At 38.8% G+C, this 18,789-nt stretch overlaps 1 protein-coding gene across 1 annotated transcript in view; it reads right to left on the bottom strand.

Annotated features, from left to right (window-relative positions):
• The window catches only part of MTPAP (mitochondrial poly(A) polymerase), a 32,064-nt gene extending 24,452 nt beyond the window's left edge, over positions 1-7,612 (bottom strand). Inside the window, exons 1-3 of the mRNA XM_015074793.3 lie at positions 7,421-7,612; positions 1,122-1,294; positions 367-600 (exon numbers count right to left, since the gene is read on the bottom strand). Coding sequence (XP_014930279.1) covers positions 367-600; positions 1,122-1,294; positions 7,421-7,574 — 561 coding nt within the window. The 5' untranslated portion in view covers positions 7,575-7,612. The remainder of the gene's footprint in view (positions 1-366; positions 601-1,121; positions 1,295-7,420) is intronic.
• Positions 7,613-18,789: the final 11,177 nt, after the last annotated feature.

The raw sequence follows: 18,789 nt of genomic DNA, 5'->3' as shown, positions 1-18,789 counted from the left end.
GTTCGAACTCAAGAACTGTGAGATCATGACCTGGGCCGAAGTTGGAAACTCAACTGACAAAGCCACCCAGGTGCCCCAAGATACTTTTACATTTATAGAAAAATGCCAGGTACAACTATATGCCATTATGTTGACTGAAGAAAGAAAACCTGAATAGTCCAAAGGCTGAAAACTCTGTAAGACTGTGGTTACTTGCCAGGCATACAAGCAGAGTGTGGGGGAGGAGAGTGGGGAAGGACTGCTTTCACTTTTCACTCAACATATTCTGTAGTCTGAATATTTTATAAGAACCTATAATAAAGAAAATAATGTCAAACACACACACACATATTTTTAGATATTGGAGAAGTATACCTACAAACTTACACTTTCTGCGTAACAAAGTAACTCAAGAAGCTTCTTGCTAGAAGGAGGTGCATGAATACTACATTGTACACGTGACTGTTCTGAAGTCGGGTTTGACGGATTCTTCGTCTTTAAATTGAAGACACGTGATCTGAATGGAATTGCAGCCTCTGTGCCCATACTTGGAGTACGAGTTCCATTCTGCAGTGAAGTTACACTTTCCTTTTGACAAAATTCTACAACAGCATAAAGACCCTATGCCAAAAACATAAGAAAAAACAGAACACATCTCAGACTGATATATTTTAAATAGCATTTTTGCTCAAATTTCCAAACAATCATTGTTAATACTAAAAAAATATTGATTTTTTTAAATTTACAAATGATACACTTCTAACACAAGCACTGGTTTTAATCATTACAAGCAGATTAAGAAAAGGAACACTATAAACTGGTAAGAGTCAACAAAAGCTGAAAACAATGATGAAAGAGAAAATTAAAAGGCAAAACAAAAATCCCCTCCCCTTGGACTTTATCAGTAAGATAAGAGACTACTTAAAGGATTCAAATAATGGAATCAGTCAGTTATAAATTACTTATAATCCCATAGTAATAATGCCATAAGGATTTTTATTCTCCTATAAAAAGATCATTAAAGAAATTTAAAGAGAGATGTAAGATATCAAAAGAGAATCTAACTTTACCATACTGCAAATAATGAATGGAACATTTAACTTTCAAAAGCATGAATGTCAGACTGTTTTTCAAATACTTACAAAGCTCTCATAGAAGAAATGATTATTAATAGGTCCATGTTGGGATAAATATTTTAGAAACTTTTTTACACTGATTTTATTTGGACAATGTATCAAAACGGTTCGCTGTGCCTGTTCTCGTCTTTCTTTCTGCACCTCAGAGAATGTCTTTTTGGGAGTCCTGCCTTCAGAGCCTACGAATGAGACAATATTTCCAACACATAAACACACACAAATATAAAATGTAAAGCATATTTTGATAAGGTATATACAGATTTTATAGCTGACTAAAACCACTTTATCCAAATCTCATCTTCTTTCTTCTTCACCTGTAAAAGAATGAAGCTACACTACTTTCGATTTTCATTTACCATTCTCCTGTAATTATCACTAATACTGTCCACTTTCCCAGTTTTGATTTACTATATTCAATGCAGAGCACTGAAAAGAGAAATATCCACAAAGTTTTAAAAGCCAAATCAGGAACGTAAAATCACCCGTTTAACACTACCCCAAATACACACATATAAAACCTGTACAAGGTTGTAACATACCAAAGCCTAAAAGAAATTATTATAAACCTGAGTGTAAATGAGAATGAAGTTTAGAACTTTAACGTATTGGGGCACCTGGGTGGCTTAGTCAGACTCTTGGTTTTGGCCCAGGTCATGATCTCAGGGTTCATGGGTTCGAGCCCCATGTCAGGCTCTGCATAGACGTTGTGGAACCTGCTTGGGATTCCCTCTCTCTTCTTCTCTGCCCCTCCCCCACTCTCTCTCTCAAAATAAATAAATAAACTTAAAAAATAACTTTAATGTACTAAAGTAAGTTACTGTTGTTTTTCTTTGTCATGGGTCTTGATCTAGCTCAAACAATTAACAGTGCGTTACCAACTATGTTGTGTTGTGTATCACAGGTACATCAACCAATTTAAAACTCAGCTGCTGTCCTTAAGAATTCATGGTAATTTTACTAAAGAAATAGGGGTAATTTCTTTTTTCATTCAAAACCAAACTAGGGCTGGGGGCTTTACCATCACAGGAAATGAAGACAAGAGCTATAACAGTCAAGAATTAGATATTAATAATCAACTGACCACAAACGAAGAATCAACCACCAAGTAAAGAGTGTATTAAAGCCAAATGCTGAATTTTAGCAACATATTTTTTCCTCCAAGATACGTAACTTCTAGTTGGGTGGCCTAAAAGTGTTTCTTTTAAATATCTGGAATGGTAGATTCTAGAGATTATAAACCACCAAGTCTGGTAACAATACCCACAAAAAATTCCAAAGAGATTAAATAGTACAGAAAATATAACTGATAACATGGAAATCAGTAGATGCTTTTCGACTCCTTTCAAAAGGTTATAAAGCTGATAGATCAAGGAACACTGCAAACACACTGTACCTTGATCTCAGCAAACTCCAAGACATTCTCATGGACAAGACAGAAATGTGTGTTAATGCAGTAAGAGCTCACTGTACCCTAAACCCTGTTCGTTAGCAAAGGCCTGGAGGCAGTCTCCAGTGGCACACCACAGAACTCTTAGCCCTGACATACCCCACGTTTCTAACTGCTCAAACACATGCTGAGTTTGATTCCTGCCTTCACTGTACGAGATGCTGAAAATACATCTCTTAAATAGGGGTCCACATCTCCATTCCGGATGCCAATTCTTTAACATCAATCTCTTATTTCAAGGCCTGTGTCACAACAGCCAGATTCCTCAAATGGTCTTATTCACGCTGGTCTTTTCCTTTTCAAGCCATTCTCTGGTGCCAAAGTGATCTTTATAAATCAATCTTTTAAAAAAAGTCGTATTCTTTGACTTCCCTGCTTCAAACCTTTCAATAGCTTCCCTACTGCATTCAAGATCAAGCCTAAACCCAACATCATGGGGATAGTTATTGGCATTTTGCCCCATCTCTCCTCTTCAATGTCTACCATTTCCTTCTACCATTTCCTCCTTCTGCAGTGTTCACTTAAGGTACCCCACACACTGTGAACTTTGACTATCTTCTTGTCTCTGACTGGAATGCCCACCTTCTCATTTTCTGCCCCGAACACTCCCATTCATCCTCCCATAGGTCTGCGAAGACTTCTGACTTCCCATGGTAGGTATCTCCTCCACCTCCGTATTACCTTACTTCAACATCTGTGAAAGAACGTAATTCACGGTGTTGTAATAACTTAACAATATGGAAGAATATATGTCTTCTAGATATTGAGGACAGAGACTATTACTATTAACTGTGATCTCAAGTCCACTGACAGTCCTTCCAATTAGTCCCTATTTCCTTCTTCTTCTTCTTTTTTTTTTGATGTAGGCTCTGCCTAGACCACCTCACCCACTTTTCCCTTTGTAACTACCACTTACACATTCTTGTCTCTGATTTTTACGGAGTCCAGACTGTTGCCTAAATGCTTATTGTAAAAGTAAAGTCAAATTATTACATTTTATAAAGTTTAAGTATAAATCCTTCCCTAGTTCTCTGCCCCCAATAACACTCAACCATTAAGTTTGGTACCTATGTTTTCATACATTTTTAAGGCATATACAAATATTTGCATTTCTCCACAGGTAAACATTTTTTACACAAAATTACCAAAATCATATTTCACATTGTTTTATAATATGCCTTTAAAAATTTAATACACTGGGGATATCTGTATCAGTATATGTCTACCTCATTTTAAAAGTAACTGTGTAAAAAAAAAAAAAGTAACTGTGTAAGTATTCTTGTTAATTTATCACAGTTTAGCCAATTCTCTACTGATATTCAGATGGTTTACCTCCTGTCACTATTACAAACAATACGGCAATATCATCTGCATACGATGTCTTTGATTTTTATGCAAGTATATCCCTGCAGCTGATCACTAAGAAAGAGGAGAGACTGAATTTAAGATTGATAGAGAAGTCTGATAAAAGATGAAGAAATCTGCTTAAAAAGCTGGGAGAGGTACAGTACAGTCTAAAGTATTTACAGCTCTGGCCTGAACAACAGTAGGTAAAAATGATGAGGACAAAGTTGTGAAGGGGAGACAAAAAGTTCAGGAAGTTTAAATTTATTCCCTCATAAAAGGTTTATCAAACCTACGAATAACACAAAGTTGAGACTGAAAAGTAGTAAGTGCTAATATTTTATGACAGACTCAATTTCAATGGTCTTGATGACATAATCTGGTAAGCATAAACTTAATAAAAAAAAAAACTAAGACTAAATACTGTCCTGCACTTAAAATCGAAAACAACATCGGGGCACCTGGGTGGTGCACCTGGGTGGTTCAGTCGGTTAAGTGCCTGGCTCCTGATTTCGGCTCAGGTCATGATCTCACAGGTTCATGAGTTCCAGCCCCACACCGGGCTCCGTGCAGACAGTGCGGAGTCTGCTCGGGATTCTCTGTTTCCCTCTCTCTCTCTGCCCCTCCCCTGATTGCTCGCTCTCTCTCTCTCTCAAAATAAATACACATTAAAAAAAACAAATAAAGACACAATGACATAATGGGGAAGAAAATTAACCTAGCAGCAGTTGCATACAAGAGGCCCAAAAGTTTGATTTGATGAAAGCTCAAAATGAGTCAAAGCGACGTCTTCACCTCTGGGATGTGCACAGGGAATGAACAGATATATATACATCTATAAAATTCCAAACTTCATGGAAACAAATGTTCTTAAAAACACAAATTCAAGGGATAACAGCATTTCTTTACTATTTACTGGTCAGGCCACGTACGAAGTATATGTTCTACTGTGGCCATAATGGATATGAAGGATACTGATGAAACAGAGACCACCTGGCGAGGAGTGGTAAAAGGTCTAGAAGCTGACAGAGAATTACTGTAGATTAAGCGGGATTTGCAGTCTGGAGGAAAACTAATGAGAACCCGAATGCTGTCTTCAACTCTTAACAGCAAACCCTCTGTTCATGCAGCACTTCAGTTTTCCAAGCCTCTACAAATACGCTCTATTTCAAATCTCAGAATAAGCTTTGTGATGGAGCAGGTTATCATTACTGGTAAAAAAGAAAAAAAAAAAAAAAAAAAACTTGCACAAAATCAAATATCTAATAAGCTGGATAGCATCTTCTAGATTGCTATCTGTTATCTGATTGCCTAGCCTCTGTCCCCCTTGTTTAAGTGATAGCACACCCCTGCTGGCAGGAAACCACTCTACGAGGTTGTGGGGGGCTGTCAATATTGTTATCCTACCTAGGATACTGACCCTCATCCCCTCGGAGAGACTAAGATTATCAGACTATTTTGGAAAGCTCCTCTTGGTCCAAGAGGTGGGGGTGTGATCAATCAAAAGCTCCTTCTCAGAATTCTTCAAATTTAGGTATAAGATTATCTTACTCTTCCCTTTGGAAAAGGCTATACGCATGTAAACTTGAAGCTGCTGGTGGTCATGCCTCCATGCAGAAGAATCTGAGATAAGGAGGCCACCAAAAAACAGCTGAAGAAAACACTACCGCACATTGACCATATCCACCCAGTTGACCTTAAAGCAGTTGGCTCTTTCTGGAGTTTGGTTACATGGGTTGGTACATTCTCCCCTTTCTACTTAAGCTAATTTGACTTAGCTTCTGTCACCTGCATCCCAAAGAGTATAATACACTATATACACTATATATTCTTACTCTTAAAATCAGGGTTCTTTTCCACTACTCAAATGAAAGCTATGTCAAAACTAACATGGAAATGGGAAATTAGTAGATTTTAGCTCATTACAAACATTTTCAAACCATCAGAACCCAACCAAAAGAGGGAATTAGCTGATTTATGAAATAGTGTGTTCCTTGTTACTAGAAAACATTACTGGGAATGTTTTCCAATGAGTTCTCACATTAAATGGAAACCTCAACTGGATATTTCCCAAGTTCCTTCCAATGATAAAATTTTATGCTTCTGAGTATTAGGTGCAGTTACTTCCTTCTCTTTTTAAAAATGGAAAAGAAATTCGAATGATGATTTTGTTGCACACCACAAGAGTCCCTGTATATTTAGCCAGTTATATGATACAAAATGAAACACATTTTCTAACAAAGACAACAAAGCTGTACTAAATGAAGAGTACAGCCTTGGAATCAGGTTTTTTCCTTACCACTGCTACTTAATAGATGGATAAGTTTGAGCTAGCCACTTGGACTAGCCTGTTTTCTCATCTATAAACGAGTAATAACTCCTTTCATACCAACTTTACAGAGTTCTATTTTCTCAAAGAGCATATGAAAATACTCCCAAATTTAAACCACTATTCAGATGCTAAATTAAAACAGCTTCTTTGGCAGAATTCTTACTCAAATTTTCAGAGTTACTTAAGAATTTTTAACAGAAGCAGCTTCTACCAAAAACAATCCAATCAGTATTTCCATGAAAAGTCATATTAGTAACACTTCCACTCCCTGTCAATACGACCCTTTATTTACAGTCTGGGGAGAAGAAAAATCCTACCATTTACTTTCGGAGGCAACATTTTACTTGTTCAGCCTACTATAAAACTACCACCAGAAGTAATTTTCTCTCTTCAAACTACAGCTCCAAGAAATGGTAGTAATAAACATTTTGCCTATTAACTTCACTCGAGATCTAAATTAACTCGATATGTAACCTTACACAAGGTGCTTGGTTCTTTTAGCCTCTTTCTACACCTGTTAAGTGGAGACAATGAAACATTTTTTGCTAGATTGTTTTAAAAATTGTACAGAAGATACAGCTCTTGGGGGGTCACAACAGGGCTTCAATAATACGCAAAGAAGCATCTAAATTTAGAACGTCACCGGGTCGGCAGCCTGTTCCAGTGAATGCAAACCCGTTACCAGGTTACTAAAACGGCCAAAAGGATAAAGCAAAAGGCAATAATTTTCACAGGCAGAATCCTACATTCGGAAGCGGGGAATACTGTTACTCATTAATGCTTCAATACACCCGTCCTCCAACAGCTTGTAAATCAGATACATTTGTGAATGAAGCAACTGACCGATATGTGGCATCACCGTTATCACTGTATTTTATCAAAGTATAAAATATAAGCAAACTGTGCTCGTGGCCTGAACTTCACAAAGATTTAAACAACTTCGTTACTGTGCACAGGCCTCCCCGAATTAACATCACACCCCACTACTACCATGAGCAGCGGGTGGCTCTAAGTTCCCCTAGTGAGATTAGAGGAGGATGGGACACAACCTCACCCTATTGCCAAAGGCTCCTCGGCCGTGTCCGCAGGCCACGCGCTCGGCCGCGATCCCAGTCTCTTCCCCCTTCCCTCGCCCGCGGTGGGTCGCGGCTACAGAGCAAACCGAGGACACGGCGCCATCACCTGTCTCCACGCTCCCCGACGACTGCTCTTCTCTTTTAATTTCTGCGGCCACAGTTCTTGGGCAACTGAGAAGCCTGTGGATAGGACGCAGCACTTGACTTCTCTGAGCACATAGGGGTAAACTGGCCAACAACCCCACAGCGCGAGCCGCCATTGTCAAAGTAACAGAGGCAGGAAGACGAAAAGGGCACCTGGCTCCTGCGCGTGCGTGCTGAGGAATAAGGAACGGGAAGCCTAGAGGGTCAAACTAGGCGAAAGTTGCCGGCCTGAAGATGCTTTTGCTTTCAGATTCGTTTTGGTTTTGCTCTCCCACGGTTCTCTAAAAAGAAGAGCCCCCCGTAGAACGAGCCCACCACCTACTCTTTCAAATAGAGTGATGAAAATAGAACCGGACCTCAAGGTCATAGGGAAGGAGCACTTATTTGGGAATCTATACTTAAGAGTAGAGTAAGTGATAACACTTTTTCTTTATCAGACCTTTACACGTACTGGCTCTCAACCCTTACAACAACCCTGTGAGATGGGAGCTATCGTTATCGCCGTTTATTTACGGGGAGACTGAGGCGTATGCAAGTTAAGTAACATTTGTAAAGTTACACAGCCAGTCCGGGACAGAGATGGGAGTTAAACCTAGATTACCTGGTGCAAAGTTTTTCTTTTTTCTTATAACAAGTTTACTGAGATTTAGTTCATATTCTGCACAATTCACCACTTTAGGTGTCCCATTCAGTGGTTGTGAGTGAGTATACCACAAAGTTGTGCAACAATAGGCATAATCATTTTTAGAACACTTTCATCAGCTCCAAAAGAAACCTTGTGCCCATTAGCTAGCACTCCCCCAGTCCCCACATTCCCCCCAGCCCTAAATAACCACTTATCTACTTTTTGTCTCCATGCTTTTGCCTTTTCTAGACATTTCATAGAAATAGAATCATGCAATATGTGTTTTTTGTGACTGGCCTCCTTCACTTGGCATAATACTTTCAAGGTTCTTCTATGCTGTAGCATCTATCAGCACTTCATTCCTTTCTATGGCCAAATAATAGTCCATCACGTGGTGTTAAAAGATAAGCTGGGGCATATTAAAAATTTTAAGAGATTGTTTGAACAAAAATAAATTCAAATCAGGCAACGTCCAATCTAGCAGACAGAAAGGGCGTTTATAGGCAGAAGGGAAGACTTGAAAATATAAATGAAAGATTTTCACAGGCAGAAGAGAGCAGGAACAAGGAAGTAATAGTGAGCAAAAAACACACTGGTTTGCATAAAGTTACTTTCCTTTAGGGGACGTCCCAGTTTATCAGTCAAATAAACTGGTTCTAATCAGGTGAGTTCTGATTGATGGGCTTAAGATTCTATTTCTGGGAGAGTTGAAACTGTAATTAGGTTTTGTTTTGGTTACATGAGGCTTACACAAGTGACTCTATCTGGGGCCTGTTGTCTTATTTTTAACAATGGATATGCCACATATGGTTTCCCATTTCTGTTGTTTCTGTCTTTTGGATATTATAAATAATGCTGCTATGAACATCCATTATCAGTTTTTGTATGAACATATGTTTTCACTTCTCTTGGCCATATACCTATGAGTAGAAGTGCTGGGCTGTATGGTAATTCTGTGTTTAATCTTTCGAGGAAATGTCAGGCTATTTTCCAAAGCAGCTGCATGATTTTCATTCCCACTAGTAGTGTAAGAAGTTTCCAATTTCTGCACATTCTTACCGATACTTGTTATTTTCTTTTTTTTTTTTTTAACGTGTATTCATTTTGAGAGACAGAGACAGAGCATGAGCAGGGGAGGGGCAGAGAGCAAGGGAGACACGGAATCTGAAGCAGGCTCCAGGCTCTGAGCTGTCTGCACAGAGCCCGATGTGGGGCTCAAACCCATGAACCTGAGATCATGACCTGAGCCGAAGTCAGATGCTTAGCTGACTGAGCCACCCAGGTAGCCCTTCTGGGTTTTTGTGTGTGTGTTTTTTAATAGCCTTACTAATGGGTATGAGTGGTATCCCACTTTTGATTTGCATTTGATGAATGTTGAGCTCTCTTCATATGATTATTGGTCATTTGTGTATTTTCTTTGGAAAAAGGTTTATTCAGATCCTTTGCCCATTTTTAACTGAATTATTTTACTACTGTTTTAAGAGTTCTTTACATAGTCTGGATATGTCTTTATCAGATGTATGATTTGCAAGCACTTGATCCTATTCTGTGGGTTTAACTTCATTTACTTGATAGTGTCCTTTGAAACATAAAAGTTGATTTTGATGAAATCTAATTTTTTTTCTTTTGTTGCTTGTGTTTTAGTGTTATATCTAAGAAACATTGCCTACCCCAAGGTTGTGAAGATTTATCCCTATGTTTGCTTCTAAGATTTTAACATTTTTAGCTCATACATTTAGGTCTTTGATTAATTTTGAGTAAATTTTTGTATATGGTGTGAGTTAGGCATCTGATTTCATGGTTTTGGATGTGGATATTCAATTTGTCCCAGTACTATTTGTTTAAAAGGCTCTACTTTGCCCATTAAATGGCATTGGCATATTTGTTGAAGTCAGATGATCACAGATACCTGTGCTTATTTCTGGATTCTCAATTCTATTTCATTGATCTATATGTTTATCCTTACATCAGTACCGCCCTGTCTTGATCAATGTTGCTTTGCAGAAAGTTTTTTAAAATTGAGAAGTGAGTTTTCCAACCTTGTTCTTTTTTTCCAAAATTACTTTAGAAACTGTTATGAGCCCCTGTATTTCCATATAAATTTTATTATCAGCTTCTCAGTTGCTTCCAAAAAGGCAGCTGAGATTTTGAGAGGAATTGTGCTGAATCTGTAGATCAAGTTCAGGAGTATCGTCATCTTTAACAACATTAGATCTAAAATGTGAACATGGGAGGGCCTTCCATTTGCTTAGGTCTTCTTTAATTTCTTTCAACAATGTTTTCCAGTGTTCAGTGTATACGTCTTGTACTTATTAAATGTACGTATTTCTAAGTATTTTATTCTTTGTGATGCTATTATAGATGGAATTATTTTCTTATTTTCCTTTAGATTGTTCATTGCAAGGGTATAGAAACACAATTGGTTTTTGTATGTTTATATTGTATCCAGTAGCATTGATGACTCAGTTTCAGCTTTAATAATTTTTGTTTTTTGTTTTTGTTTTGTTTTGTTTGTAGCTGTGTTAGATTTTTCTATATACAAGATAATCTGCAAAGAGAGACAGTTTTATTTCTTCCTTTATGGTTTGGAAGCCTTTATTTAATTTTCTTACTTAATTACTCTGGCTAGAACCTCCAGCGAAATGTTGAATTGAAGTGGTGAGAATGACCATCCTGTATTCTTCCTGTTCTTAGTGGAAAAGCATCCAGTCTTCCTGTATAGTTTATGATGTTAGTTGTGGGTGTTTTGTAAATACCCTTTACCAGGTTGAAGAAGTTCTCTTCCCTTTCTGTTTGTTAAGCATTTTTATCATGAAAGGACATTGGATTGTTTTGTTTTTTTCCTACATCTATCGAGATGATAAGTGCATTCTTTTAATGTGGCATATAGCATTAATTAATATTCAGCCTTTAAACCAATCTTGCATTTCTCTAATAATCCCACTGGTCATGGTGTGTAATTCTTTTTACATGTTGCTGCATTCAGCTTACCTGTAGTTTTGCTCTAACCTCTTAACCAGTTTGCCTCTCTCTCATGCTCCATACAGTCTGTTCTCATCCCATTGGCTACAGTGTAGTGATCATCCCATTCTTCTTTTCATTTTTTCCACTTTATTTATCTATTTATTTAAATATATGAAATTTATTGTCAAATTGGTATCCATACAACACCCAGTGCTCATCCCAAGAGTTGCCCTCTTCAATACCCATCACTCACCCTCCCCTCCCTCCCACCCCCCATCAGCCCTCAGTTTGTTCTCAGTTTTTAAGAGTCTCTTATGCTTTGGCTCTCTCCCACTCTAACCTCTCCCTTTTTTTTTTCCTTCCCCTCCCCCATGGGTTCCTGTTAAGTTTCTCAGGATCCACCTAAGAGTGAAAACATATGGCATCTGTCTTTCTCTGTATGGCTTATTTAACTTAGCATAACACTCTCCAGTTCCATCCACATTGCTACAAAGGGCCATATTTCGTTCTTCCTCATTGCCACATAGTACTCCATTGTGTATATAAACCACAATTTCTTTATCCATTCATCAGTTGATGGACATTTAGGCTCTTTCCATAATTTGGCTATTGTTGAGAGTGCTGCTATAAACATTGGGGTACAAGTGTCCCTTGGGTAAATTCCTAGCAGTGCTACTGCTGGGTCATAGGGTAGGTCTATTTTTAATTTTTTGAGGAACCTCCACACTGTTTTCCAGAGCGGCTGCACCAGTTTGCATTCCCACCAACAGTGCAAGAGGGTTCCCGTTTCTCCACATCCTCTCCAGCATCTATAGTCTCCTGATTTGTTCATTTTGGCCACTCCGACTGGCGTGAGGTGATATCTGAGTGTGGTTTTGATTTGTATTTCCCTGATGAGGAGCGACGCTGAGCATCTTTTCATGTGCCTGTTGGCCATCCGGATGTCTTCTTTAGAGAAGTGTGTATTCATGTTTTCTGCCCATTTCTTCACTGGATTATTTGTTTTTCGGGTGTGGGGTTTGGTGAGCTCTTTATAGATTTTGGATACTAGCCCTTTGTCTGGTATGTCATTTGCAAATATCTTTTCCCATTCCGTTGGTTGCCTTTTAGTTTTGTTGGTTGTTTCCTTTGCTGTGCAGAAGCTTTTTACCTTAGTGAGGTCGCGATAGTTCATTTTTGCTTTTAATTCCCTTGCCTTTGGGGATGTGTCAAGTAAGAGATTGCTACGGCTGAGGTCAGAGAGGTCTTTTCCTGCTTTCTCCTCTAGGGTTTTGATGGTTTCCTGTCTCACATTCAGGTCCTTTATCCATTTTGAGTTTATTTTTGTGAATGGTGTGAGAAGGTGGTCTAGTTTCAACCTTCTGCATGTTGCTGTCCAGTTCTCCCAGCACCATTTGTTAAAGAGACTGTCTTTTTTCCATTGGATGTTCTTTCCTGCTTTGTCAAAGATGAGTTGGCCGTACTTTTATGGGTCTAGTTCTGGGGTTTCTATTCTATTCCATTGGTCTATGTGTCTGTTTTTGTGCCAATACCATGCTGTCTTGATGATGACAGCTTTGTAGTAGAGGCTAAAGTCTGGGATTGTGATGCCTCCTGCTTTGGTCTTCTTCTTCAAAATTCCTTTGGCTATTCGGGGCCTTTTGTGGTTCCATATGAATTTTAGGATTGCTTGTTCTAGTTTCGAGAAGAATGCTGGTGCAGTTTTGACTGGGATTGCATTGAATGTGTAGATATTTTCAAAACCCTCCAGGGACTTCTTCCCACTCCAGAGTAAAAGCTAAAAACTTACAAGATCTGTTGTAAGCCAGCCTTCCACTTCTTCTAGAGCACATTTCCTGTCACTCTCTGCCCCATCTACTCTGCTCTTTCTAATACTAGTCTCCTTGATATTTCTCAAAATTCCAAGAAAGTTTGCACCTCAGGACATTAGCATTTGCTGTATTCTCTTCCTTGGTTGTTTTTCTCCCATATGCCTTACTGCTTTACTTCCTTCATGTCTCTTCAAATATTGCCTCATGAGGGAAGAATTTTTTTGATCACCTTATAAAATAACAATGCTTTTACCCCCAAAATATGGCTTGGTATTCCCCATCCTCCTAACCTGCCCTTTTTTGATAGCATATTTTGCCATCTGACATTCTATATATATTTATATGCTTGTTTTACTTATTATCTGTTTTTCTTCAAGTTCAGCATAAGCTCAATTAAATATGTTTACATACCTATTGGACAAATATTATTGATTTAATACTATGGGCAATGTTCTAGATGCTGGAGATAAAATGAAAAAAAAAAAAACCAAAAACAGATAAAATCCTTGCTCTTATGAAGCTTATCTTTTAGCAGGGAGAGACATTCAATAAACAAATATAATTAAAATAGAGAGTATGTCAGTGGTGGTAAGTAGAATAGAGAAAGATTTTGCCAAAAATATGGAGGTCACTAATATTGTTGATAAAAGCAGTTTTAATGGAAGATGGATAATGAAAACCCAATTGAAATGGGTTCAAATGCAAATGAGAGGAGACAAAACTGATAATACAGAAAATCGTTTTAGGGATTTTACTACTAAGGTGAGTGAGTAGGTGAGTAGAGAAGTGAGTTATGAAGAAATAGCATGTTTGCTGATCAAAGCAATCCAGCAGAGCTAGAACATAGGTGCTATGGTAGACAGAAGAGAAAATTGCTGAGCTATGTCCTCAGCAGGATGGAATCTAGTTCCCAAGTGAAGGGACTGGACTTAGAAATCTGTACCCTGTGGAAACGATGTAAGTAGACAGTATGTTTGTTAAACGAATGACTCACGGTTGATCCAAATAGTAAAGTACTTGCCCCAGAAAATTCCAACGAGTGGCCCTGCATCAGGGGGCTTTCCCTGATCTCCTTTGTGAACTGAAGTCATCTTTGTATGTAGTATGGTCAACTAGGTTATAGTCTACCATATTAAATTTGGGTTCAAGGGCTGACTTGTTATCATTTTCTAGAGACTGTTGCAACAGTTCTTTTACGTGGAAGCACTTTAATGTGATAGATCAGAAAACCAACTCAAATTATGTAAATGTAAAATACACATTCATGACTTTTACCCACCATTTCCATTTCTGGGAATTTACCCTATAGATAGACTTGCACAAGTGAGCAATATTATGTATACAATCAGGTTCACTGCAGCATTAAATGTAAAAGCAGAAAGATGGAAATAACTTCAGTATCAGTTGTTGGTTATATCAGCTAGGGTGCAGACATACCATGAAACTCTCTTCCTTTATTACAAAGAATGAGTTACTTTGCCTAGAGAGTACTTTTGTCATGAGAAGACTTCAAATTGTTACATCATAGAATTCTAATTATATACAATATTTTACAGTAAGCGTGTCTCAATATATTAACTTTACCGCTAAAAAAATTCCATATAGGACATTTCAAAGATATGGTAATGTTTTATTTTTTAAACTGTGTGGCAGGGCCACGTGTGTTCACTACATTCGAATTCTTCTTACTATACACATATTTGTAAATATTATTTTGTATCTACTTAATATTTAATAAAAGTTAGACCCATGATATCTGATTCTTTTATTGTTAATGACTTCTCTTTAATTTTTTTTAATGTTTATTTATTTCTGAGACAAAGAGAGACAGAGCATGAGTCGGGGAGGGGCAGAGAGACTGGGGGACACAGAATCCGAAGCAGGCTCCAGGCTCTGAGCTGTCAGCACAGAGCCCGACGTGGGGCTCGAACTCACAGACTGTGCGATCATGACCTGAGCTGAAGCCGGACGCTCAACCGACTGAGACACCCAGGAGCCCCTAATGACTTCTCTTTAAATAGGCTAATACTGGGGTACCTGTATGGCTCAGTTGGTTAAGCAACCGACTCTGTATTTTGGTTCAGGTCATGAACTCATGAGTTCGAGCCCCACATCGGGCTCTGTGCGGACAATGTGGAGCCTGCTTGGGATTCTCTCTCTCCTTCTCTCTTTGCCCCTCCCGTGCTTGCTCTCTCTCTCCCAAAATAAGTAAAATAAACTTAAAAAAAAAAAAAAAAGAAAAGGCTAGTGTAAATAAATCTTTGTTCAAAAGTTGGGGGTTCTAGTTAGCTGAGGTCAGTTCATTCAGGTTTCTCTATGTCTATCAATAACTGTCCACATAGATTCTCTCAAATACAGGAAGAAAGAACCAAACTTCCAGGTACTACTGAATATTTGTTACAGATAGTGGCCTTAATTTTTTTGTTTACAAAGTGTATCTACTATTAAGGACTGAATTGTGCCGTCCAAAAAAGATATGTTGAAGTCCTCTGGTTGTCTTTCTGAGCTCTAGGCATCCCATTTTTTCCAGAAGTTCAAGCCAGGAGGCCTATCATGAATTGCAGCTTGGATATCAGCATGCTTATCCCGACCACTCACTAAAATTCAGTCTTCTTAGAATTTTCCAGAATTTATAGGGTCCAAATAAAATTGTCTAAGTGATTTCTCATGGTTATATTATGCAGAGAAATAAACTGTTCCTATGGTGTATCCACAGAAAGGATGTTGTAATCTTTCACCAGTTCTCATATGAGATATAAATGAGATCGTCTTTCAATATTTAGAGGAATCGCTCAGGCTCTCATATTCAGATTGGCAGCATTCATTGTTTCCCGAGGCTGTCTACCTCAGATCATGCATGAATCCTCTGCACAGGCTTCTGCCTTCCAAATGTTCTGTCAGCACCACCAGAACAGATGAATCTGACCATTTCTTACTACGCTCGCCCATTCTCTGCTGCTGCTGTTCCAGTTATGGCCACATGGGGACACTGTTGAAAACTGGAGATCAGAATCATCCAAAGCTGGCATGAGGTTATGCAGTCATACCTGTGTCCCAATGTCCTAATGAAAATAGCTTATTCTGGGGCACCTGGGTGGCTCAGTCGGTTGAGTGTCCAACTTCGGCTCAGGTCATGATCTCACAGTCCATGAGTTCGAGCCCCGCATCCAGCTCTGGGCTGACAGTTCAGAGCCTGGAGCCTGCTTCCGATTCTGTGTCTCCCCCTCTCTCTGCTAGTCCCTCGCTCACGCTCTGTCTCTCTTTCTCTCTCAAAAAGAAATACATGTTTAAAAAAATAGCTTACACTGATTTGTAACTCACTACGGACCTATGCTATATTGTGTCTAACTGCATCGTCTTACTTACACCTCACAATATGCCTGTGAATGTTATCATTATTCCTACTTTATAGATGCAAAAACACATGTGAAAAGATGAGGTAAAATGACCAAGATCGCAAAGTTGTCACTCTCAGGTCTGACTGACTTTCTAGTCACCATGATTATAAGTCCATCCCTTCAATATGTTTGTGCTTGTGACCTAGGAATTCTACTTCTGTATTAGAGATACACTTCAAGGTTTACACACAAGGCTTCAACACAGTATATGATGTAGGGTTATTAGAGACAATCTAGAGGTTCAACAAGGAGTGACTAATTCATTTAGAATCTAATACATGAATTTATTAAGTGAATAATACCAGCCAGTCACAGCTCTAAGTATCTTGTTTCTTGACTCAGGTAACCCCCACAAGACCCTGGGATATAGGTATTCCATTATTATAAAACACTCCATTATTTTAGGTACCACTGAGAAAAATGCTGCCAATTAACCTGGGACACAATGCTTTTTCACTGTTGATGGTTTCGGAGATTTTAAAATATGGGTAAGCACACTTATTTTAAAATATGGGGAAAGTGTTTATCTTAGACTTACTAAAATAAGCTATTACCTCTTGTTCTATGGGTAAGGAAACTGAGGCACAGCGAGATTAAATAATTTGCTCCATGTTTAAAAACAAAACAAAAGACTGTAAGCAAAGACAGAACAGTGATCAGTGTTCAACAGTCCCATCTTGATAGATCTCTGTGTGTCTCTCTCTACCTCTCTCTGAAGGAAAAGTATAATATTTTAACAATATTAAAAAAATAAAAACTACCTAAGATCCTCAAAGTGATTTGGGCACCTCAGAATACATGGAGGACTTTTGGACAGGCCTGAAATCATAGGAAACATTTCCATCAGGACTATAAGAATGTCTTTAATTCAATGAATTTCATAGAACTCTGAGCTACAAAGAAAGAGTTCTGGGCCACCTGAATGGCTCAGTCGGTTGAGCGACCGACTTCAGCTCAGGTCATGATCTCACGGCTCGTGGGTTTGAGCCCTGGGTTGAGAGCACAGAGCCTACTTGGGATTTTCTTTCTCCCGCTCTCTCTGCCCTTCTCCCACTCATTCATTCATTCATTCATTCATTCATTCTCTCTCTCTCAAAAATAAATAAACATTAAAAAAATTTAAAAAAGAGAGTTCTGTATCTTCTTCACTACCCTCTGAAATGCTTTATGCAAATAAGTAGCATTGACAACTTTTCTCTTTCCTGTATGATTTTTTTCTCTTAAAAAATTTTTATTTATTTATTTTGAGAGAGAGAGAGAGAGAGAGAGAGAGAGAGAGAGAGAGAGAGGAGAGCTCTAGCAGGGGAGGGGTAGAGAGAAAGGGAGACTGAGAATCCCGAGTAGCCTCTTAGCTGCCTGACATGGGGCTCGAACTCATGAGCCATGAGATCATGACCTGAACCAAAACCAAGAGTCAGATGTTCACTGACTGAGCCACCCAGGTGCCCCTCCTGTATGATTTTTTTTTTTCTAAGCAATTGCTGCTATTTTGGGACTATGAATGGTCGATTAGATTTAACCTCATGTACAAGTGCTTATAAATAAATGTTTTGAAAATGTGAACGTCAGCTTTTGGGATGTCACCCTAATGTGGCTGCAGTTTGACTTTGCATATTCTAGACTAAGTGTTTTTTTCTCTTTTTGGGAGGATAGGCTTTCTAAAGTTGGTCCAGGGACCTGATTCTCGCTTCAGAAGCATCTGGTGAGCTTATTAAAATACAAGAGTTCTGGGCTTTACCTGCAGGCTTATTAATCTGACTGTCTAGGGGTGGGATTCAGGAATCTGCGTTTTTTGGAAGCTGTCAGGTGTGCTAAAACTTGAGAGGCACCGCTGAAGGCCATCACTGCATGTGTGTGTGATCCCATGGAAGTCTAGCTTTTCTGAAGAGGTTGTTTTACCACGTGAAAAACACCTCACATAGTCGAGTTATGGCTAGATTATTGTTGCTTTTCTCCCTGGAGAACAGTCTAATGCTTTCTTGCCATATTCAGAATAACAACGACAACAACAACAATAACAATACTAATAATAACTGTTACAGCTGCTGAATTCACTTATACTAATTTTTTGCTCGGATTACAAAGAGTTCTATGGATACACAGATACTGTATGTCAATTTTGATTGTGAAGCCAACTGTAATATGGAGTTCTATGAACTTGGATCCTAACCAGCCCACGCACTCAGACACACAGTCATCAGGGCAGAAAAACGCATTTCTCTTCTTGCCACATTTTCTTTAAGTTTGTATTTATTTTTGAGAGACAGAGAAACAGAGAGTGAAGGGGTGGGGCCAGAGAGAAGGAGATGGAGAATCTCAAGCAGACTCTACGCTGTCGGCACGGAGCCCCATGTGGGGGCTTGAACTCACAAAGCATGAGATCATGACCTGAACCAAAGAGTCCGACTACACCTACTGAGCCGCCCAGGCGCCCCTCTTGTTGCCACATTTTTTAAAAATTTTAGTATTTATTTATTTTCGAGAGAGAGAGTGACAGAGCACAAGTTGAGGAGGGGCAGAGAGAGAGGGAGAC

This window comes from Acinonyx jubatus, chromosome B4 (genome assembly GCF_027475565.1).
Source record: "Acinonyx jubatus isolate Ajub_Pintada_27869175 chromosome B4, VMU_Ajub_asm_v1.0, whole genome shotgun sequence".
NCBI lineage: Eukaryota > Metazoa > Chordata > Mammalia > Carnivora > Felidae > Acinonyx > Acinonyx jubatus.
This window is presented reverse-complemented; position numbering and strand designations above follow the sequence as displayed.